This window comes from Saimiri boliviensis, chromosome X, assembly GCF_048565385.1.
Source record: "Saimiri boliviensis isolate mSaiBol1 chromosome X, mSaiBol1.pri, whole genome shotgun sequence".
Classification (NCBI taxonomy): Eukaryota; Metazoa; Chordata; class Mammalia; order Primates; family Cebidae; genus Saimiri; species Saimiri boliviensis.
The window spans coordinates 126,107,515-126,126,467 of record NC_133470.1 but is presented as its reverse complement, the minus strand read 5'-3'; the positions used below and the strand labels follow the sequence as shown (position 1 = coordinate 126,126,467).

The 18,953-nt window shown below is 47.2% G+C and overlaps 1 protein-coding gene across 3 annotated transcripts in view; it reads right to left on the bottom strand.

Annotated features, from left to right (window-relative positions):
* Positions 1-18,953, bottom strand: part of COL4A6 (collagen type IV alpha 6 chain) — a 309,755-nt gene that overhangs the window by 7,953 nt on the left and 282,849 nt on the right. For 2 of the 3 annotated variants that reach the window (XM_074391649.1, XM_039464115.2), the window contains 17 exons: positions 18,100-18,171; positions 17,718-17,825; positions 16,070-16,291; positions 15,537-15,698; positions 13,685-13,855; positions 12,512-12,655; positions 11,948-12,073; positions 11,293-11,474; positions 9,313-9,376; positions 8,594-8,668; positions 8,008-8,115; positions 7,807-7,914; positions 7,160-7,231; positions 6,711-6,836; positions 2,306-2,422; positions 1,813-1,974; positions 1,532-1,630 (listed from right to left, as the gene is read on the bottom strand). In XM_074391649.1, coding sequence (XP_074247750.1) covers positions 1,532-1,630; positions 1,813-1,974; positions 2,306-2,422; positions 6,711-6,836; positions 7,160-7,231; positions 7,807-7,914; positions 8,008-8,115; positions 8,594-8,668; positions 9,313-9,376; positions 11,293-11,474; positions 11,948-12,073; positions 12,512-12,655; positions 13,685-13,855; positions 15,537-15,698; positions 16,070-16,291; positions 17,718-17,825; positions 18,100-18,171 — 2,118 coding nt within the window. Of the gene's footprint in view, positions 1-1,531; positions 1,631-1,812; positions 1,975-2,305; positions 2,423-3,191; positions 3,770-6,710; positions 6,837-7,159; positions 7,232-7,806; positions 7,915-8,007; positions 8,116-8,593; positions 8,669-9,312; positions 9,377-11,292; positions 11,475-11,947; positions 12,074-12,511; positions 12,656-13,684; positions 13,856-15,536; positions 15,699-16,069; positions 16,292-17,717; positions 17,826-18,099; positions 18,172-18,953 lie in introns of those variants that run through there. The other variant, XM_074391650.1, reaches the window with a different exon arrangement.

Below are 18,953 nucleotides of genomic sequence, written 5' to 3'. Positions count from 1 at the left end.
AGGAGGTCAGGGTGGGAGTGGGGCCCCAGAAGCATTCTTTACTGTCTTGCAATCAACAGCTTTCTACCCTGTTTGTCCCCGCCGGATATCTGGGTATCTCCAGGATGGTACTGTGTGTATTACCCAATGCCTTCTTTATACATCTTTCTCCCCAGTGGTTGGGTAGCTCCAGGAGGGCGGCTGGGTCATATTTATCCTGCCTCCTCAGGACCCAGGACAGGGCCCTGTGGGTGATAGGCATTCAGGAAGCATTTGCTGCTAATATGGTGAGCTGAGCCTTGGCTCAGGGCTTGGGTAGCTGGTTTACCCACTAGCTAGAACACAGTGCCAAGGAGGCTGAGGGGCTGCTTCTAACCCCAGAGGTTCAGTTGGCATCCCAGCCTAGGAAGCCGGCACCAGGCAGCTGCCTTTCCAATAGCATTATTTGCTTACTAAGTCAGTGAACAAGTATTTCTCCAGTGCTTACTATATGCCAGGCTCCTGGTAGGTCTGGGGATAGAGCAGTAAATAGGACAGACATTTATGGAGACTGTAGTCTGGTGATAAAGATGAACAATGCCTAACTCAACAAATACTGTTAATCTGAGTGGAAGTTGGGAGAAATGCTGTGGAGGAAAGGACAAGCACAGGGACAGTGGGAGGGAGCAGAGGGTGGTATGGGGTGGAGGCATCGGTTTTAGAGAGTGATCGGTGGCCTGCTGCAAGCTGTGGCATTTAAATTGAGACCACTGAAACATTAGAAGGACTTTGCTATTTAAAGATTAGAGGGGCAAGTCCACTCTGGGAAGTAGAAGTAGCATGAGCAAAGGCCCTGTGGTAGGCCGGGACTTGGTGTTTTTGGATAACTGAAAGAGGCCAGTGTGGCAGGATCACAGTGAGCAGCAAAGGGGAAGGGATGGCGATGAGGATGAAGAAGGAGGCATCACATAGGGCTGTATGGGCACAGTTAGTTCATTCCTATGCCATGGGAAGCCACTGGATGATTTACATTTTTATAAGCTCTTTCTGGCTACTGTGTGGAAAAATGATGGCTAGGGTAGGGGAAGGAAGGGTGCTGCATGAGAACTCTTGGGGGCTTGGATCTGGGGATAGCAGCCGAGCTACTGGGAAGGGAACAGATGCAAGGCACCATTTAGGAGGTACAAGCATCAGGGCTTGCTAATAGATCGCATGTGTGTGAGTGGGGATGGGAAAGAATGGGAAGGATAGCTAGCTCTTTATTTCTGAATTGAGCAAACGGGTGGGTGGTGATCTGAGTGCAAACCCAATGCCCACTAATGCAGAGATAACACAGAGGGAGGCAGTCAGCAGCAGGATCCATGGTGGCAAGGCAGCAGTGGTCTTCAGTCCGGGGAGGTGATAGAAGCGGAAGGATCCCCAAGGTAGAGAAACTGCATCCCTGGGGGAGCTTGATCCAGCTGCTTAAGGCATCCAGGCTTTCTTGGTGTGTGAGCAATGACTCCTGAAGGAACCTTACCACCAGGCCCCTCCCTCGAGCTCTGGATCAGCCCAGCACATGTTCTCAACTTACCTCTTGGCCCTGCCTTCCCCTTCATCCCGGGAAATCCTGGGTCTCCAGGTGGCCCAGCCTTGCCTGGGGTCCCCATGAAGCCAGGCTCACCTCTCATGCCTGACAAAGTCCAAAGGAAACAAGTCAGGTCCTGGCATGGTAGAGGTAGGTGGTGGGGGTGGAGGATGGGCAGGGGTGAGGTAGGGAAGAGCATCAGCCACCGGCCCCTTTTCACAGGACAGGAGGAAGGAGTCCTGGCTGTGGAGTGGGGAAGGGCCTGGCAGCCAGCCAAGCAGCCGTACCTTTCAGTCCTAGCTCTCCAGGGAGGCCAGAAAAACCTGGAATTCCTAGGTCTCCCTTAGGCCCCTGAGGTCCGGGAGTTCCAGGGAAGCCAGGTTCTCCAGTGTCACCTTGATTCGAGGATGGCCCAGGGGGACCTGAGGGCCCAGGGGGGCCTGGGCGGCCTATGGATAAGATTGGAAGAGGGGCAAGGGGCAAGTGAGCAGGTAGTGGCCACTGCTGAAGGCCTAGGGACTGATAGGATGCCAGAGCCCATTCCCAGGACAGAGAATGTTCCCTCACCATCTGTGGGGTTCTGGTGCCCAGATTTTCCCAAACCATTTTTAGCAAAATGCACCCGGCTCTAGTCCCCTGTGCCCCAGCTCGGGGAAGGATGTGAAGCCAAACACGCCCAGGCGTGTCCAGCATCAGAGACTTGGCTGTGCTGTACACACGACTTCCCCAAACGTCAGACAGAGGTGGTGGCCAGTCCTCTTTGGGGCATCCTGTCTTTACCTCGTTCTCCATCTAGGCCTGGTCGCCCGGGGTCACCAGGCTGTCCTGCTATGAGTGAGGGCAAGGAGATGCCTGGGGCACCAGGGAGACCAGCAGGGCCCTGGAGACCGGGGAAACCTGCAAAGAATAAACAAAAGGGGCTGGATAGGCTCCGTGTGCCGGGAAGATGGCCAGGCTCTCTCAGAGAAAGTGGAAGCTCACACAGAGAAAACGGAAGCAGTTAGGTAGGAGCCAGACCAGAGAACGCCAGCAGAGGGCTCTTCTCCCCTCATCCTTTCTTACCAGAAAGCAGACAAACGTTAACTAACAAGGGCTCAGAGAATCCCCTTTTCCAGCTGGAGCTGTATTTTACTGGAAAGCTCTAGCTCCCCAGCCTCACTGGTAATGGAAATATTTTAGGCCAATATCCTCCAAACCAGAAAGAAAAGAAGGCATGACTGAACACCTGGACTTTTAAGTTTCCAAAGTGATTGAAAACTTACTGTCTGTGTCAAAAAACACTTCTTAAGTTAGTCAGTTGTGTCCGAGGCTGCACACAGGTTATAGAAGGCAGGCCCCAGCCAATCAGAACAGACACCAGGCCCATCAGAATGGAGGCATCAAGAGTGCCGTGCCTCTGTGTCTTTTAGGGCTATCTTCTGCAATTTCTAGGCAAACTAGAAAATAATATTTTATAGGTCACTCATGATATGAGCCAAGTGATTGCTTAATTGCCTATGTAACAAATGTCTCTGTACTAAATCCCTCGTCCCCTTTTGGCCAAAGAGAATAACCACTTATTACAGTGGATACAGAATACTCATTTGCTCTAATTTTAATACTGCTTAACATGTTTTCAGTTTGTGGAACTATTTCTATTGTAATATGTTCAAAATCAGAACTTCCATCTGATCACATAGATTTATTTCATGTTCACAGATCAAATACATAGATGATAACCTTGACAGGAAAACACAAATGTAGGTGTTGATATCATACATGTAGCATGGAAGAGATATATTTATTACTTTGGCATATTCTAGAAGATATTCAAGTGAAGATAAATGGATTTAAACTGGTTGATAAACTGTTCTGGTGGTTGAGATCCTTAATTTTTGTTTGCAATAAGAAAATCCAAAAATGGTAATGTTGAATTTTATCTTTTGTGACAAGAAAAATGCAAAAACATTCATGCTGAATTTCTCATATTAATCTAAAACATAGCAAATCCATGAAAATTTATAAAAATGATGGTAGCTTGGTCAATTCCAGTGTTTTTAGATAGTTCATTAATTAATTGAATCTTGAAATTTATACAAGGAAAAAATAAACTTTGAAAAAAGTCTCTGTAGGTCTCTTAGGTCTGGAAAAAAATAAAACACAAATGGAAAAATAGTAACTAAGCCAGGTGGTGGTACTCATGGCATTGTTACTTATGGTTTGGTGAACCTTTGAAAGATTTTTCTTTATTCCCAGGGTAAAAATCTGAAAAGAAAGACATATTGTATACTTTTTTGGAAAATATAGCTATACACATACATTATGTATATATAGTTTATATATATAAGCTGAAATTATGCAAAACTAATAAACAAGACACCACGTGTGTAATAGAGTAGGCAGTAGTGGGCAGTACACAAATTATAAAAGTTCCCATGGCAGTGTTTGGAGACTCTTTCTGCCTTTACCTGTTTCTTGATTTTATAATTACACTTATGTGTTATTAAACCTGAACTAAAGGTACTACTGACTTCAAGTAGTGCAAAAAGCTCATGCATTTCTTTAAAAAATAAAACACTTTAGATGAGCAGATGAAAATGCAAAACAGCCATTTTTCCAACTCAGTCCAGTGTCAAAGCCTTGAAAAAACAAAATATATAAATGCAGCCTCTAAATATTTAGTGCAAATATGAAAACAAATAGTATCATTGAAAGTTATTTAGATAATAGCATTGTAAGGAGAGGCATTGCTCTATGAAGTTTTTCATTTGTTAGTTTGTTTGAGACAGGGTCCTGCTCTGTTGCCCAGGCTGGTGTGCAGTGATATGGTGAGGGCTCACTGCAGCCTCAACCTTTCAGGCTCAAGTGATCTTCCCACTTCAACCCCCTGAGGAGCTGAGACTACAGGCACACACAACTATGCCCTGCTAATTTTTGTATTTTTTTTTGTAGAAACGGGGTTTCACTATGTTACCCAGGCTGATCTCCAACTCCCTGGCTCAAGCGATCCACCTGCCATGGCCTCCCGAAGTGCTAGGATTACAGGAGTGAGCCATTGCACCGAACCACTCTATGACATTTCCTTAGGCGTAAATCATCATATTGCACTGATTCCCACTGTCAAATAACATATAGGTTCCTGTGGGGGTGGGGTGGGGTGGTATTATATTCTCTTTTTTATTTTTTTGAGGCACCAGGCTGGAGTGCAGTGGCACAATCTCGGCTCACTGCAACCTCTGACTTCCTGGTTCAAGTGATTCTCCTACTTCAACCTCCCGAGTAGCTGGGATTACAGGCATGAGCCACCATACCCAGCTAATTTTTGTCTTTTTTTAGTAGAGACGGCGTTTCACCATGTTGGCCAGGATGGTCTTGATCTTCTGACCTCGTGATCCGCCTGCCTCGGCCTCCCAAAGTGCTGGGATTACAGGCGTGAGCCACCGCGCCCAGCCATTTCTTATACTCTTTTTAAAGAAATTGTTTTAATTAGAGATTGAGAGGATATGACATAATATTTATAATTTTACGCAAAGAATAATTCAGATACAATGAACACTGCGTTTCAACCACTTAATTCAAGAAGATGGCACTTGTTTTGAATTTTCTTTTGTGCCCTCCACCTCTTCCTTCCCTCCCTCTCAGAGGCAATCACTCCTAAATTTTGTTCATCATCTTTCTTCAGTTTGACCATGTATATACCCAAACAATGTATTGGTTGGTTTTGCTTAGTTTTGAACTTTATGGAATCATACCAAATGTACTCCTTTGTGACGTGTTTGTTTTTTGCTTAGAGCTATGTTGCTGACATGTATTCTTCTTGACCTGTGCTGTTTACTACATTTGTAATTGTGATTTTATTATTTCAGATAGCTAAAGCAAATGAATAATCTAATGACTATCAAGGTTTGAAAACAAAAGAAAATGTCCTGTGCTTTAATCCAGTCCTCTCTTCCCTACGTCCTGTGAAAGAAGACACAGTCTCTGGGCAGGTTCAGGCCCTGCTTTGAGCCCTTCCTCTCGAGAAGCTGCTGGCTTTCAGAAAAGAACAGTTTGGTCCAGATCAAAAGGAAGAAGAAACACAGAAACAACAGATGCATCCATTTAAAATGCAGCAGGAAATGAATTAATGTATGAATATAGTTCCTGGAAAATATACACACATTACACAAACGTGCACATAAACAAAATGCGGTGAGACCTCAAGCCCGAGAGCAAAGAGAAACAGAAAATTTTGCAAATATGATTTACCCAGGTAACATGCAATAATATTCTTAAGTATATACTATGTGCCAGGCACTGAGCTTCTGTATATCTTACCTCTCTCTTCATTGATTCCTCAAAAAACCTATGAGGTAGGTTCTGTTATTATGTCCATTTTATAGAAAAGGAAAACTAAAGGCTCATTTGGGATTGAGAAACAATCAATCCCAAGTAACTTCCTTGTTTAAAGTCATACAGCTAGTGAGAGGTATAGCTGGAATTTGGACCCAGCTAGTCTGATTTCATAGCCCATACTCTTAACTATGATGCTATGCTGAATTCATTTCCTGGTTAACATGGAGTGGAATGTATACAGGTTTTTAGAACTTTCCTGAGGAAACGTTGAAGAACACAAGTCATTCTTACTTTTTGAGAGATGGGGAAAATAAGACTCAGAAAAGGACTTCAGGCCACGTGATGACTCAGGGGCTGAGATTAGAGTAGAACCTGCTTTCTAGTACATCCAACAAATTCTAGTTGAGGGCATGCTGTGATCCTGTCTGGTTGAGACATTTATCATCTTAGTCTTAGGATTCTCCCAGCAGCCACACTGTCTTCCCAGGGCCCTGGGAGTGCCATCCACACTGGACACTGAGGAAATGCCAGCCAACATCTCACGAAATGAACAAGCCCTGGCCCTCAGGGCCACTGATTCCAAGCTCGGGCCAAGCATGCCAGAGAGGCTTGTGGTTAGTAAGGAAGAGCAGAAGGGAATCCGGAGGCTAAAACGGAGTCGGTAAACTGTGCCCTGACAGTCTTCACTGGAAAATGCTAAGCACAGAGTATCCTCTCTTTCTCAGCAGTCATTCCTACGGGGTTGTGAGACTCCCAGAGATATGAAGACACTCTCAGCCTAACCCTGTGAGCCACATGGCCCTGCTGTGCCCTAAATCTGTTCCACCAGCAAGGCCTCTCTCAGTCTCTACAAGGCCTGACTTGGACTCACCTCGATCACCCTTTTGCCCTCTCAGGCCCGGCTTCCCTGGAGCTCCGATGCCAATTCCTGGATTTCCTTTTTCTCCTTTGGGTCCAGGGAGACCGGCAGGCCCGGGCACACCAGTGATACTAGGTCCTAGGAGGAGATGCAGGGGTAGAGGCAGACTTCAGTGGAGGTGAGGCCTTCCTGCCTAGCTCACTTGCCTGTGGCCTGAGAAGCCTGACTGATAGACACCAGAGGCAAAGTACTGAAGTAACAAGAAAGAAAGTTAATTTGCATAGAAGGGAAAACCCTGTCCTCTTTATTCTCCATATCAAGGGACCTCAAATTGGAGGCTGATAAGGAGAGCTATGAATCCAAGGATATGGGATACACCACAGGCGAGAATTCATGGCCAGCCCTTGCCAGGCTTCTGGAAGAGCTGGTGCCCTCCTCTTCACCCTGAGGGTCTTCCTAACCTGGAGTGCCATGGGTACCCTTGGTGCCTGGAAGCCCATTCAGTCCATGTAAACCAGGAAATCCAGGGAAGCCTGAGGGGAGAGAATGTCAAAAATGGCTCCAGCAACTCTGAATCATGAAGCATCAGCCAACCTGCCCCCAAAGGCATTGCGAGGTCCTGATTTTAAAGTCCTGGTCTTTTTTGAGGCATTTACTTCATGCAGTAAGGGAGCAGAAAACATCCCCAACCTATACCCTGCACCCTCGGTTCTCACGACTCTTATCAGAGACCAACACAGCTTTAAGAGTAGGATGATAGCTCATTAGGTATCTTGAAGAACTCTGAGTAGCAATGTCAAGACCTTGAGTGGTCAGCTCCCAGAGACTGGTTCCAGAAACTCACTGCCCAATCTCTAAGTCAGGGAAAGGCTACCTATGCCAGGGCAATTGCCTTCCTTGCTAACTTTTCTCTTCATGGATCCCATATTCTTCTCTTCCGACTCAGGCTTGCTTGCCTTCATTTCATATTCCTTTCCCATGATTCCTTGTGTCCAATGATTCCTGTAAGCATGGCTTAACCCTAGCTAGCATCTTCTAAGATAAAGTAGTTAACGTCCTTCATTGAGGGAAAGACTTTTCCCCACTGTCTACTCCCCAATACACATACCTTTGGGTCCTATTAATCCGGGGAGTCCTGGAGGCCCAATTGCCCCTTCATGACCAGAAGAACCTGGAAGTCCTGGTTCTCCTCTGATGCCTATAGTCCCCAGAAATCCTAAATGTGAAACCAAGGCAGAGGTTCAGAATGGGGCATGGCATGAGGCTAATCCAAAGTCTTTCAGAATAGAGTTATCATGTGGCATGGTACCTGGAGCTCCGGGAAGGCCAACATCTCCAGGAACACCAACTTCTCCATCTTTGCCTTTGTTTCCAGGGATACCTATGCTGCCCGTTAGTCCACCTCTTCCTTTTGCACCTATAAAACCAAAAAAAAAAAAAAAAATGCTGAGTGATTAGGCCATATTTCTAGCAGTATATTCCTCCATGGGCAAGAGTCGATTCTAAATTGCGGAAGGAGCTAAATCCAATAAAGAAACTCTGAAAAAGATAGTGGCAGCTATTTTAACATTAGAAAGGTGTCCTCCAATTGAGAAGCAAGTAAATTTGTTATGAGTATCTTCCCAGAAGTGGGAGTAGTGAGTGGAAATGTTCGAGAAGGACAGTTTAGATAATAACTTCTAAACTAAGGGGATGTAGGCCATTATCCCAAAGAGCTTTGCCAGCCTAGGAGTCTGTAAGGAAGAGTAGGCTAATTTACTTGGGGAATCGCTAGATAGGAAATTTCCTGCCCTGGATAGAAGCTGCAGAAGTTGGGGTTGACCTCCAAAATCCCTTCTAATCCTCCGTTTTGAGGAGTCTGTGAGGCCAACAAGATAAAAATATAGCAACCTTACCTTTAAAACCAGATTCACCAGGTGGTCCCTTCAGTCCTGGGCTACCGGAAATTTCAAGTGTCTGGCCGTTGTCGCCTGAGGATTCCAAGACATCGTTTAAAGGACCAGGAGAAGCTATAGCTCATTTTGCACCACTGAGATCTTTTGAACACATTTTTTGTTTCAGATTCAGCGTAGCCAGGGGAGCTCCTTGACAAAATTATTTATGGGGTAAAAGGTGATGAATCACTACCCAGGAGCTGGGATGCTGCTACCAGGCTACTGGCATGAAATACCGCTACATGCAGCACATCTCCATGGGAAAGCACATCGCTAGGCTCCGTATGGGCAGAGATGATGGTAGACAGGGCCCTCAAACATCACCAGAATGGAACAGTGATGCCAGCAAGGATGGAGAATTGTCCTGCCTGGTGGGCTGGGTTTATCAAAGGAAGAGAGTGGAGACTGGAAAGCAGATGGGCAAAACCCCAAAGCCAAAGGACAGCCTTTTCCTTGGATCCATGAAAGCCACAGAGCGAGATCTTGGTAAGTACCACCGTTTGTTGCACTGTCTTTGAGGAACAAGGACTGCAGAGGGGGTTTGGCAAAAGGGAAAATGTAAATTAATTCACTTTCCCCTAAACACAGTCTCCTGGCTACCTCTCACAAGAGACCCTTGGGTCTGCTAGAAATCCACGTTGCTCTAGAAAAACACATTAAAACAAACAAATGCTCCTTACCTTTCAGGCCCGGGAGACCAGATGCTCCTGGGAGTCCAGGTGACCCTCTGATACCTTGCGAACCCTTCAAAGCAAGATGGGAATCATCATTTCTGCCCAGAGCTCAGGGCTGTCCATGCTCTTACTCCCTCACCCCTGACTAAGCCATTGCCTGAGAGATGTCTATCATGTATTCTGTGGCAGGGGTGGACTGTGGGCCGGAAGTGGGGTCGTTATACCATGCAAATGGGAAGGTGATGAACAAAGGGCAGAGCACATACTTAGGGTTTGTAGGGGAAGGATTCGATCTGCAGACTAATCCTCATCATGTCATTCATAACTTCCTACTGCTCATCAAAATGGGAATCTTAGGAAGTCAAAGTGTGGCCACTCTAGTAAGTCTCTTGGAAAATACAGAGCATGACAGTTAGGCCAGACACTATGGACTCAATACACAGTTGGGTATCACTGTCCTTGCCAAAGCTCTGGAGCCATTATGCATAGGAAGAAGTTTTGCTTCACTATGCAGGGTTAGCCCTCTGCCACAGGTTCCACAAGGAACACTAGGTCTTTCTACCACCAGGCAGCAGACCATATGTGTGCAGGTGCTGGAGTCTGCATTTGGGCAAATGTTACCATTTTCAGAAGAAACGCTGCCTTCACTGGCTAATGTCCAACACACTATCTGAGTCTGGGAAGTAGCCATGTCAGCTGCCACCAGCACAGGTCTGTTCTTGATATTTGCTACAGTTTTGGTTTATTTTGAGATGTACCCAGTATCCAGTAAAGATACATGCAACTTAGTGCTTTGGGCAGGAGGCTGAGTACTAGGCTGGGTCACTGTGTGCACTGGACCACTCCCCAGAACACCCTTCCATTGTGGCTGCTTCCTTGCCTGGCTTCATCAGGCACATTGCCATTATCTTCTAATTCTGAGCCTCTGTTCACCCTGGGACTCCTTCCAGAATGCATTCTCACTTTGTTTTCATTCCCCTAGAATGTAAGTAGTCAGGACTATCCAGTCTAGAACTACTTATTTTCAATTCAGGTGTGTGTGTGTGTGTGTGTGTGTGTGTGTGTGTGTGCATGTGTACATGTGCATGTTCTCTCCACCAGATGAACTGACAACTTTTGAAGTTCAGGGACTTTGCCTGTAAGGAGCACAGGTCTTCTGTGATTCAGTGCATTGACATCCTTAGATAAAGCTGCTATTTATGCAGAGCTGGCCATGTGCCAGACACAATGTCAAGAGCTTTACATGTGTCATGTCACTTAACCCTCCCTACTGTCTGAGGGTGATTTAAAGATTATTCCCAATTTTTACAGATGAGGAAAGTGAGGTTTAGGTAAGGTAAACAGTATGCACAAGATCACAGAGCTAGTGAGCAATGGAGCTGAGTTTCAAATCCAGGTTGGTCTCATTGCTAAGCCACCTCTTCCACCTCGCCTTGTAAGAAGCTAGACTTGATTCTTTGCTAGTCGCTGCCCCTTGTGGAGCTCAAATACCTTTCTAGCAAAACATCAAGAAGTTTTTACTAAATGCTTCCAATGTGCCAGGCTCAACATGAAATGCTGGCAGTGGGGTACAGAGAAAAAAGCAGGTAAGGTAGTTCTTGTTTTCAAGCCCTAACAATCTCATTGAGGAAGTCAGACACACACAGAGACAACTAGAATCGATGTCAGCAGTGAAGTATAGAGTGTCAGCACGGTGGGAGCTCAGGGACTCCTGGAGGAGACGGTTCCTGGGCTGGGGCCTGAAGGGCAGCAGATATTGGATACTTGCAAAGGCAAGAGAAGGATCTGCCATGTTGGGGAGATATGAACAAAAGAACAGGAAAGGGTGGGAAGACCCGTCAGACTCAAGGAGAGAGCTCTTTCTGAGGATGTCCTTCGAGAAGGGCTGGAAAGTAAGCTGGGATCAGAGAGGCGGGCAGTGGGGATATATCCCCCTGAGATGGAGGGCCTTTTCTGGTGGAAAGACAAAAATCTGGTCACACTAACACTTTCTCCTGGCATTCCTGGGAAACCTGTGATCCCGGAAGATCCCTTCAGGCCAGGTAAGCCCTGGATTCCTGTGAAGCCAGGGGGCCCTGGCTTTCCACTAACTCCTTTGATAGTGCCTGGGAGGCCAGGAACTCCAGGCAGGCCTGGTGGCCCAGGTCGACCAGCCTCTCCTTTGTCACCTGTAAAAGAAATAAAAAGACTTGGAAAAAGGACACTGGGCAAGAAAACTCCTGATCGTGAAGGTGTAGGTATCCTAGGTCACCGGTCAAGTGCAGGCTCAGGGAGCCATTAGCTTGGGGGCAGAGGTGAAGTAGGGAGAGAAGCTTTCAGCCTTATGAGGCACCAACAGGGCCGCTTCAGCTCCAACACTGGGAAAGCAGCACAGTGCTCAGGCTCCTCCAGGGGTGCCACTGCCTGTGGTTGGAAACCTCAGTTCTACAGTGGCAATGACAAAGGGCAGTCTCAAAATCCAGGCAGCCTTCAGGCCCGAAGGAGGCAGCCCTCTTGGACTCCCTGCTGCCAGGCACACTGCTGCCCTAGGGGTGGGGATGGTGGGGGGAATGTACTTCAGGGCCTTTGCTCAGGAAAGAAGCCAGGTTTGGCTGCGAAAACTTTCTTGGGCATTTCTCCTATCCATTCCCTGCCCCAGCACCTCTAGGCCCAGGAAATCCATCGGATCCTGCTGAGCCTTGAGAGCCTTTGTCTCCTTTGAACCAAAGGTTTGACACTGGATGTCTTGGACTAGGTATTCCGACTGGCCCTGGATTGCCTCTGTCTCCTGCAGGGATAGAGATCAGTGTGAGAAAGAGAGCTTAGATACAGGGTGAGGCAAAGGCTGACCTTTCACATCATTTCTTCCCATACCACCATGGCCCTTTTTGGGGGCCTTTCCATCTAATTCCCCACCCCTATTCCCCCAACTTTGCATTTCTGTGTATGTCGTTTTCTACACATCCCAAGTCCGTCAGCAACTTTAGACTCTACTTAAAACCCTCCACCACTGGTCAACTGGGAATGGGCACACATGACCTCTAACATGCAGTGTGAACTCAGAGGGGATTAGGTCTTTTGGTTTAAAAGGACTGAATTCAGAAGCCCAAAATTTTATTATTTAACATGGAGCTGATACAAACCACAAGAATGGCCAAGTCAATAACCAAAATTTATACGTTGAAAAGCATGGGCAGCAGCTCCAGAATTCAATTCCCCATCTCACCCTTTTCACCAGGAGTACCAGGGCGTCCAGATAGTCCAATTTTTCCTGTTGATCCTGGAATCCCCTTTAATCCTCTTACTCCAGGAATACCAGGAAAACCTGGTATTCCTGGAAAGCCTAAGGATCCAACAGACCCCTTCTCTCCTGTTGTAAAACAAGAACTTCTATTATTACTCTTATTTTACATACAAGGAAATGGAGGCTCAGAGAGGTTGAATAACATGCCCAAAGTCAGCAGAGAAGGAATTCAAACCCAAGTTGCTCTAACTCCAAAGTCTTAGTCATTACCGAGCTCTTATTCGTTATGCGTTATGTTATCTTCCTGAATAGGGACAGACACTATACAATACAAAGGAAAGAAGTGGGCCCCTCTCGGCTGGGCGCAGTGGCTCACACCTGTATTCCTAGCACTTTGGGAGGCCGAGGTGGGTGTACCACTTGAGGTCAGGAGTTTGAGGCCAGCCTGCCCAACGTGGAAAAACCTTGTCTCTACTAAAAAAAAAAAAACAAAAATTAGCTGGGCGTGGTGGCAGGTGCCTATAATCCCAGCTACTTGGGAGGCTGAGGCAGGGAGGCTGAGCCTGAGCCTGGGGGGGCAGAAGTTGCAGTGTTGCTTCACTTGAAAGAGTGAAACTCTGTCTCAAAAAAAAAAAAAAAAAAAAAAAGTGGGCCCCTCCCTTATGAATCACTAAGTTATAGGTCATGTGTGACACAGGAAAAAAACAAAAAAGCCTAGGACCAGGAGGCAAGGAGCTGAGCTTTAGCCTGGTTCTGCTGCTAACCAGCTGTATGACCTTAAACCACTCAGTTTCTCTTGTTTAAAATAGAGATGCCACCTGCTCAACCACCAATAGCTATCAAGGCAATCATAGGAATTGAGTACTATGAGACTCCACGGTAGGACTATGCAAATGAGTAAACCCAGTGTGGCTGGTACTGCCCTGGGCATTGTTGACCATGATACTCAGCCTAGTGTTCCACCCAGCAGGCAGTGAGGGTGACTCACCTTGGGCAGAGGTCCCCTTTAGCACTAGCCTCGTCCAACTATCTTGTCACAAAAAGCTCTGTCCAACTCCCTCCCCATTCCCCATTCCTAGGCAGTCAGGAAGGAGCAAGCTGGGCAGCTGAAATGCTCCTTTTTGGCATCCACTGGTCACTTTACTGATCACTTACCCTTGAGTCCAGGGAGGGCTGGCAACCCAGTGATCCCTGGAGAGCCTGGGCTTCCTTTAAGTCCTACCAGGCCTGGATTTCCAGGAAGGCCTTTCAGTCCTGGCAGCCCTTTCTTCATAACTGATCCGGGAAGACCTTTCTCTCCTCTAGTTCCTTTCCTTCCCCGATGTCCTGAATCAGCAAAGGAGAGAACACATGACAGCTCTCAAGTGAGGCTTTGGCCAGATCTGGGCCACTGCCTATATCACAGCTTCTGATTGGTTTCGCTTGCTGTGTTTTGTAAATGGCCCTTTAACAATGGCACATGCAAACTGCTACCAGGCAGAGCTCTTAGTTGGCTGAAGCATTAGTATCTACTACCCAGAGCACCACGCCAATGGCTATTAACTTTAGCATGGCACAGTAGCTGGCAGGGACAGAAAACCCCTTCTGATTATAGCTTCTTGTCCTTTTGTGAATGTGGTTTATGCTTTAGCCCCTGAATGGAGCTCTGGGAAGCCAGCATGGCAACTAGGCTCCAGTTTCCTGGTACTTCGTCGGAATCATGCTACAATGGCTGTTTCCTGAGCCAATCGTGAAGTAGAGGTTAAAGCTGAGCTGTTGTTTCAGCCTCCTAGGGAGCCTTGGATACAGGGCTGCCCTTTTAATCCCTTAAGCAAGCAGTTAAGTCGGCCAGTTCCTTGGCATTAAGGTTGAAAGACCCCCTAGTGCCAGGTACTGCAGAAACCCACAAGGCCCATTTGGTCTCCTAGGTATTCTGAGAAGTCTTTCACCACGCTTTAAAGTTGGTCAATGGGATTAACCTCCTGAGCTGCTGCCAAAGTGGAATGTTCAGGTACAAAGCAAGGAAATTAAAAAATGAAAGGATTAAATCGATGACGACAAAGGTATTTGGGTCCCCAAGGACCCAAAGGAATGGCTGACTTGGCTTTCTATGGATTGAAAAGCATCCAGTAGCCACAAGCCCCAGAATTCAAATGGGAGACTGTGAAGGGGACTCCGCAACAAGCAAAGGAAATTTAATGGGAGCCAACCCCACAGCAGGAGCTCGGCGATCCCTGGCCTTGTGAGCAAGGTCATGTTATAGAGTATAATCAGATCCGTTCCTGAGTGGCAGAGCCAGTGGGGGCGTTAGTCCGTGAGCTTGTGTGCTGTGTTTTCTTACTTAGGCAGCCTATGTGAAGATCTCAGAAACACAGAGAGACAAAGGGGATAAGAAGGACATTAATGGCTCTGCAAATAACTCCACTTCAGTCACTAGGCCAGGAATCAGTGGTGGTAGGGAATGGGGTAGTCACCAAAGCAGAGTGAGAACGGTGATGCAAGAAAAAGGCAAAGCTGCAAACACCAGTCTGGAAGCAGCAGGTGTCAGGCCCCACTGCTGAGTAAAAGATGCTTTGGCTGTGGGTCCTTGGGGGTACGCTCACCTGACAGGCAGGCTGTCGGTGTGGCCAAACTCTGCTCAAGCTTCTCCCCAACCCAAAGCAGGCTGCCCACAGCCCCTGCTCTGAAGGCAGCAGAGATGGGCTAGATCCCCTCAACGATGAGGGTGGCTTCTCTAACTGGGGAGGTCGGGAGAGTTTGAATCCTGAAAATTGGGCGTGAGGCTGTGGAGGAGCAGGTGGGGAGAGATTTGTGGCAATAGTTTGGAAGCTAACCTGCAGCAGTCTGTCCTGCTTGGTGCTACAAGGGTGACTTGAGATTTGAAACTTGAGAGCCTAGGAAAGTCAAGTCTCATTCTAAATTCTGACCATGCCCCACTGCTGCTATTGCCCCCTTCCCCCCAGGGCACTCTGGGCCCAGGGCCTAGCTGAAGTCTGTCAAGGTAGGACTTCTCCTCTGAAGGACCTACCTGAAGTACCTTGGAAGCCTGGAGCTCCTGGGAGTCCAGATTTGCCCTTGATGCCATATGGACCACTAGATCCTGGGGTGCCTGGCTCTCCCACCTGTCCTGGTGTTCCAGGGCTGCCCTGCTCACCTTTGGGGCCCAGCAAGCCAGGTTTCCCGTGCAAACCTGATGAAAGAGAAGGGCAAGTGATCATAGCCTGGAGAGAACACAGTGACTGGGTCAGCAAACCAACTTCCAGGACCCGTCTCAGGTGCCACTGTCTCCTCAGCTCCAGCCTTGTTGCTATTCCCAGTTACAGCCCAGCCTTTGCAAGAAATGTGATTATTAGTTATGGTCACTTTTGGAATTACTAAGACAGTAAAGTCAACTCAGGCTATTTAAGGAAAATTTCCCAAAAGGGAGGGACAGAATGAAGTATTTCATTTTAACCCCTTAATTAAACCATCACCCTAGATTTATGCAAGTATTCATGCAAATCTATGAATTAATGTGAGGATTCCTATAGATTGTTAAATAAGTGGGGCAAGAAGAGTCACCCTTGAGTCCTGGAAGGCCAGAATCTCCAATAAATCCTTTGTCGCCTGGCAATCCTTGTAGGCCTTGTTTCCCTGGAGCACCATTTTCAGCACCGAAGATGTCACCAGTGGCTCCCTTGGAACCAGGTAAACCTGGACTGCCAATTATCCCAGGCAAGCCATCTTTTCCTGGGAGCCCAGGAAACCCAGGCAAGCCCTTCTCCCCACGAGGTCCAGGAAACCCTAAATGTAAAAAGGCAAACATAAAAGACCGTGGCTGATTAGAAGCAATTTGTCTGGGTACAGATCTCTGAGACAGATTTTTCTGATATAAAAGCTAACATATTAATAATATATGTCACTTCTCTTAAAGGTCAGGAGTCTCTGTTCCCGTGAGGCCTTGTGTAAAGGCAGGGACTGTGCCCCTTGACCTGGAGGAGGTTCTAATTCTGGGACACGGGGCTGTGGTCGAAGCTCCACACCTGCTCCTGAGGGTCCTATAGCTGTTGAGGAACACAGGCCACCCCGTAGCATCCTGAGAAAAGCTCAACCTCTTCTGGAGCTCTCTAGCTTCTGCTGTCATGCCTCCCTCTTCTTGGGTGCAGAGAGGGTGATAGAGGGGACCCTGGAGCACATGGTCCAACATGAGCCCCAAGCCCTAGAGCAGTTGGGGTTCTCTAACCTGAGCAAGCATCACAATCACCCAGGATAATGCGCAGATAACTGGGGCCATCCCCAGAGGTTATGATCTGCAGATCCTGTGGAGATGCTGAGAATTTGCATTTTCAGGTTCCTAGGTGGTGCTGACGCTGGCCCATGGAGTACAGTGTGAGGACCACTGGTACAGTGTAGAATCATGAAGCTCAAGTTGGAACAAAAGAGTGTGAGAAAAGGGATAGAAATGGACAACTTCCCTCTGACTGATCTCAATCTCTTTCTCTGACCCTTAAGGAGTTGATCCAGGAAACTCATAGAACTGGCAGGCAGACAACCTGGTAGAGTCCCAGCTCTGTCACTAGTAGTTTAGTGAAGTTGGACAAGTCACTTCCCATCTGGGCCTCAGTTTCCTCATCTGAAAGTAAGAAGTAGCCCCGGGCCGGGCGCGGTGGCTCAAGCCTGTAATCCCAGCACTTTGGAAGGCCGAGGCGGGTGGATCACAAGGTCGAGAGATCGAGACCATCCCGGTCAACATGGTGAAACCCCGTCTCTACTAAAAATACAAAAAATCAGCTGGGCATGGTGGCGCGTGCTACTCAGGAGGCTGAGGCAGGAGAATTGCCTGAACCCAGGAGGCGGAGGTTGCGGTGAGCCGAGATCGCGCCATTGCACTCCAGCCTGGGTAACAAGAGCGAAACTCCGTCTCAAAAAAAAAAAAAAAAAAAAAAAAAAAAAAAAAAAAAAAGAAGTTGCCCCCGGCTGATTTTGAATGGTCCTTATTGATCTAATATGCTGTCATTCTATAGCTGTATGCTCTGTCTTGCCAGGGTATGAAATTAAACCATTGTACCCACACCAGAGAGCAAACTTGGCTCCCCGTAATTGGCAGAGGGCTACCACAACCCAAATACACGCATGTGCGTGTGTGCGCAGATGTGCAAACACACACACATGCGTGCACACACACACATACACACCACACACACACAAGCGAAGATGCTCCTTTTCTTACCTGGTAGTTCAGGAAGATGAACCAATCCTGGACTCCCTCGCTCTCCTTTATTTCCACGTGATCCAGGCGGGCCTGGGGTTCCAGGGAGGCCACGGGACCCTTTAGGGCCTGAAAACCCAAATGTAAGCAGTGAGGGGAAAGGAAAGTCATTGTGCTAGGTATGATTTGTTATGTTCAGTCAAGAATCCCAGTCTCTTGGAGAACCTCTCCTAGTCTTCCCTCCCGACACCACCCTCTCCAGCAGCCATTCTATGTCCTCAATCCCCAAGGCTGCCCTCAGGAGGAATGTGGATCTCCAAACACTACTGGGTCATCCTCTGTTTCCTTTGACTCACGGCCCTTACAAGAGTGTTTGGTGGCTTTCTTTGGCCTCATTCCATACCTGGGAATCCGGGAGTGCCTGGAAATCCTGATGGACCGTATGACCCGGGAAAAATACAAGGTAGGGTAATTCCTGTAAATGGTAACATGTATGTATTTAGTGAACCCACTGAGTCAGGGAAGATTTCTCCCTAGCATGCTCCTTTACTTTTATTCTGTTTAATAGGACAGCCAAGTTCTCTCCACTCAACAGCTGGGACCCCACACAGAAAAACCTTGGCATCATTAGCTCTGGGGAGTTACTACCAGTACAATTGCTTACAGATGAGAATGTTCCCAGTGTCCAAGTGCTAGGATATCATTTATCAAACCACTGATGCCCAGTGGGTAGTCACTTATGCAGCAAATGTTATCTAACAAGGTTTCTTAGATACTGCCTGTGCAGGAACAGCAGCAAACAGCAATCACCTACTCACCCTGCCCTCAGATAGAGCCTCTTCCTACGATGGGTGTTGGGAGTTAGTCCTAAGGGTCCATTATGCTTATATGACTAGATTGGAGGGTTTGAACCCAAGATCCCTTAAGTTCTCATGTTTACAATTTCCTTGGAATGACGTTTTCCCCAAACCATTGAGTTCTTTTGATGCACTTCATTTGGGATCTACTGAAACCTATTGATTGTCCTTGGTCAATTGTACCAGTATGTTTGTACTTCAAACACTGAAGATCACTCTCTTGGCCGTGATAAGCAAATGGTCATCCTTCCCTCAGCACCTTATTTGAAACTGTCAACTCTGCTACTCAAGGAGAAAAGCAACAATTTCAATATTCAAGATGTCAAAATCGGCATGTATCGCCCTTCCCCTAGCAAATTCTCTCTTGCTCATTCATAATGCAAATAAAATGTCTATACGA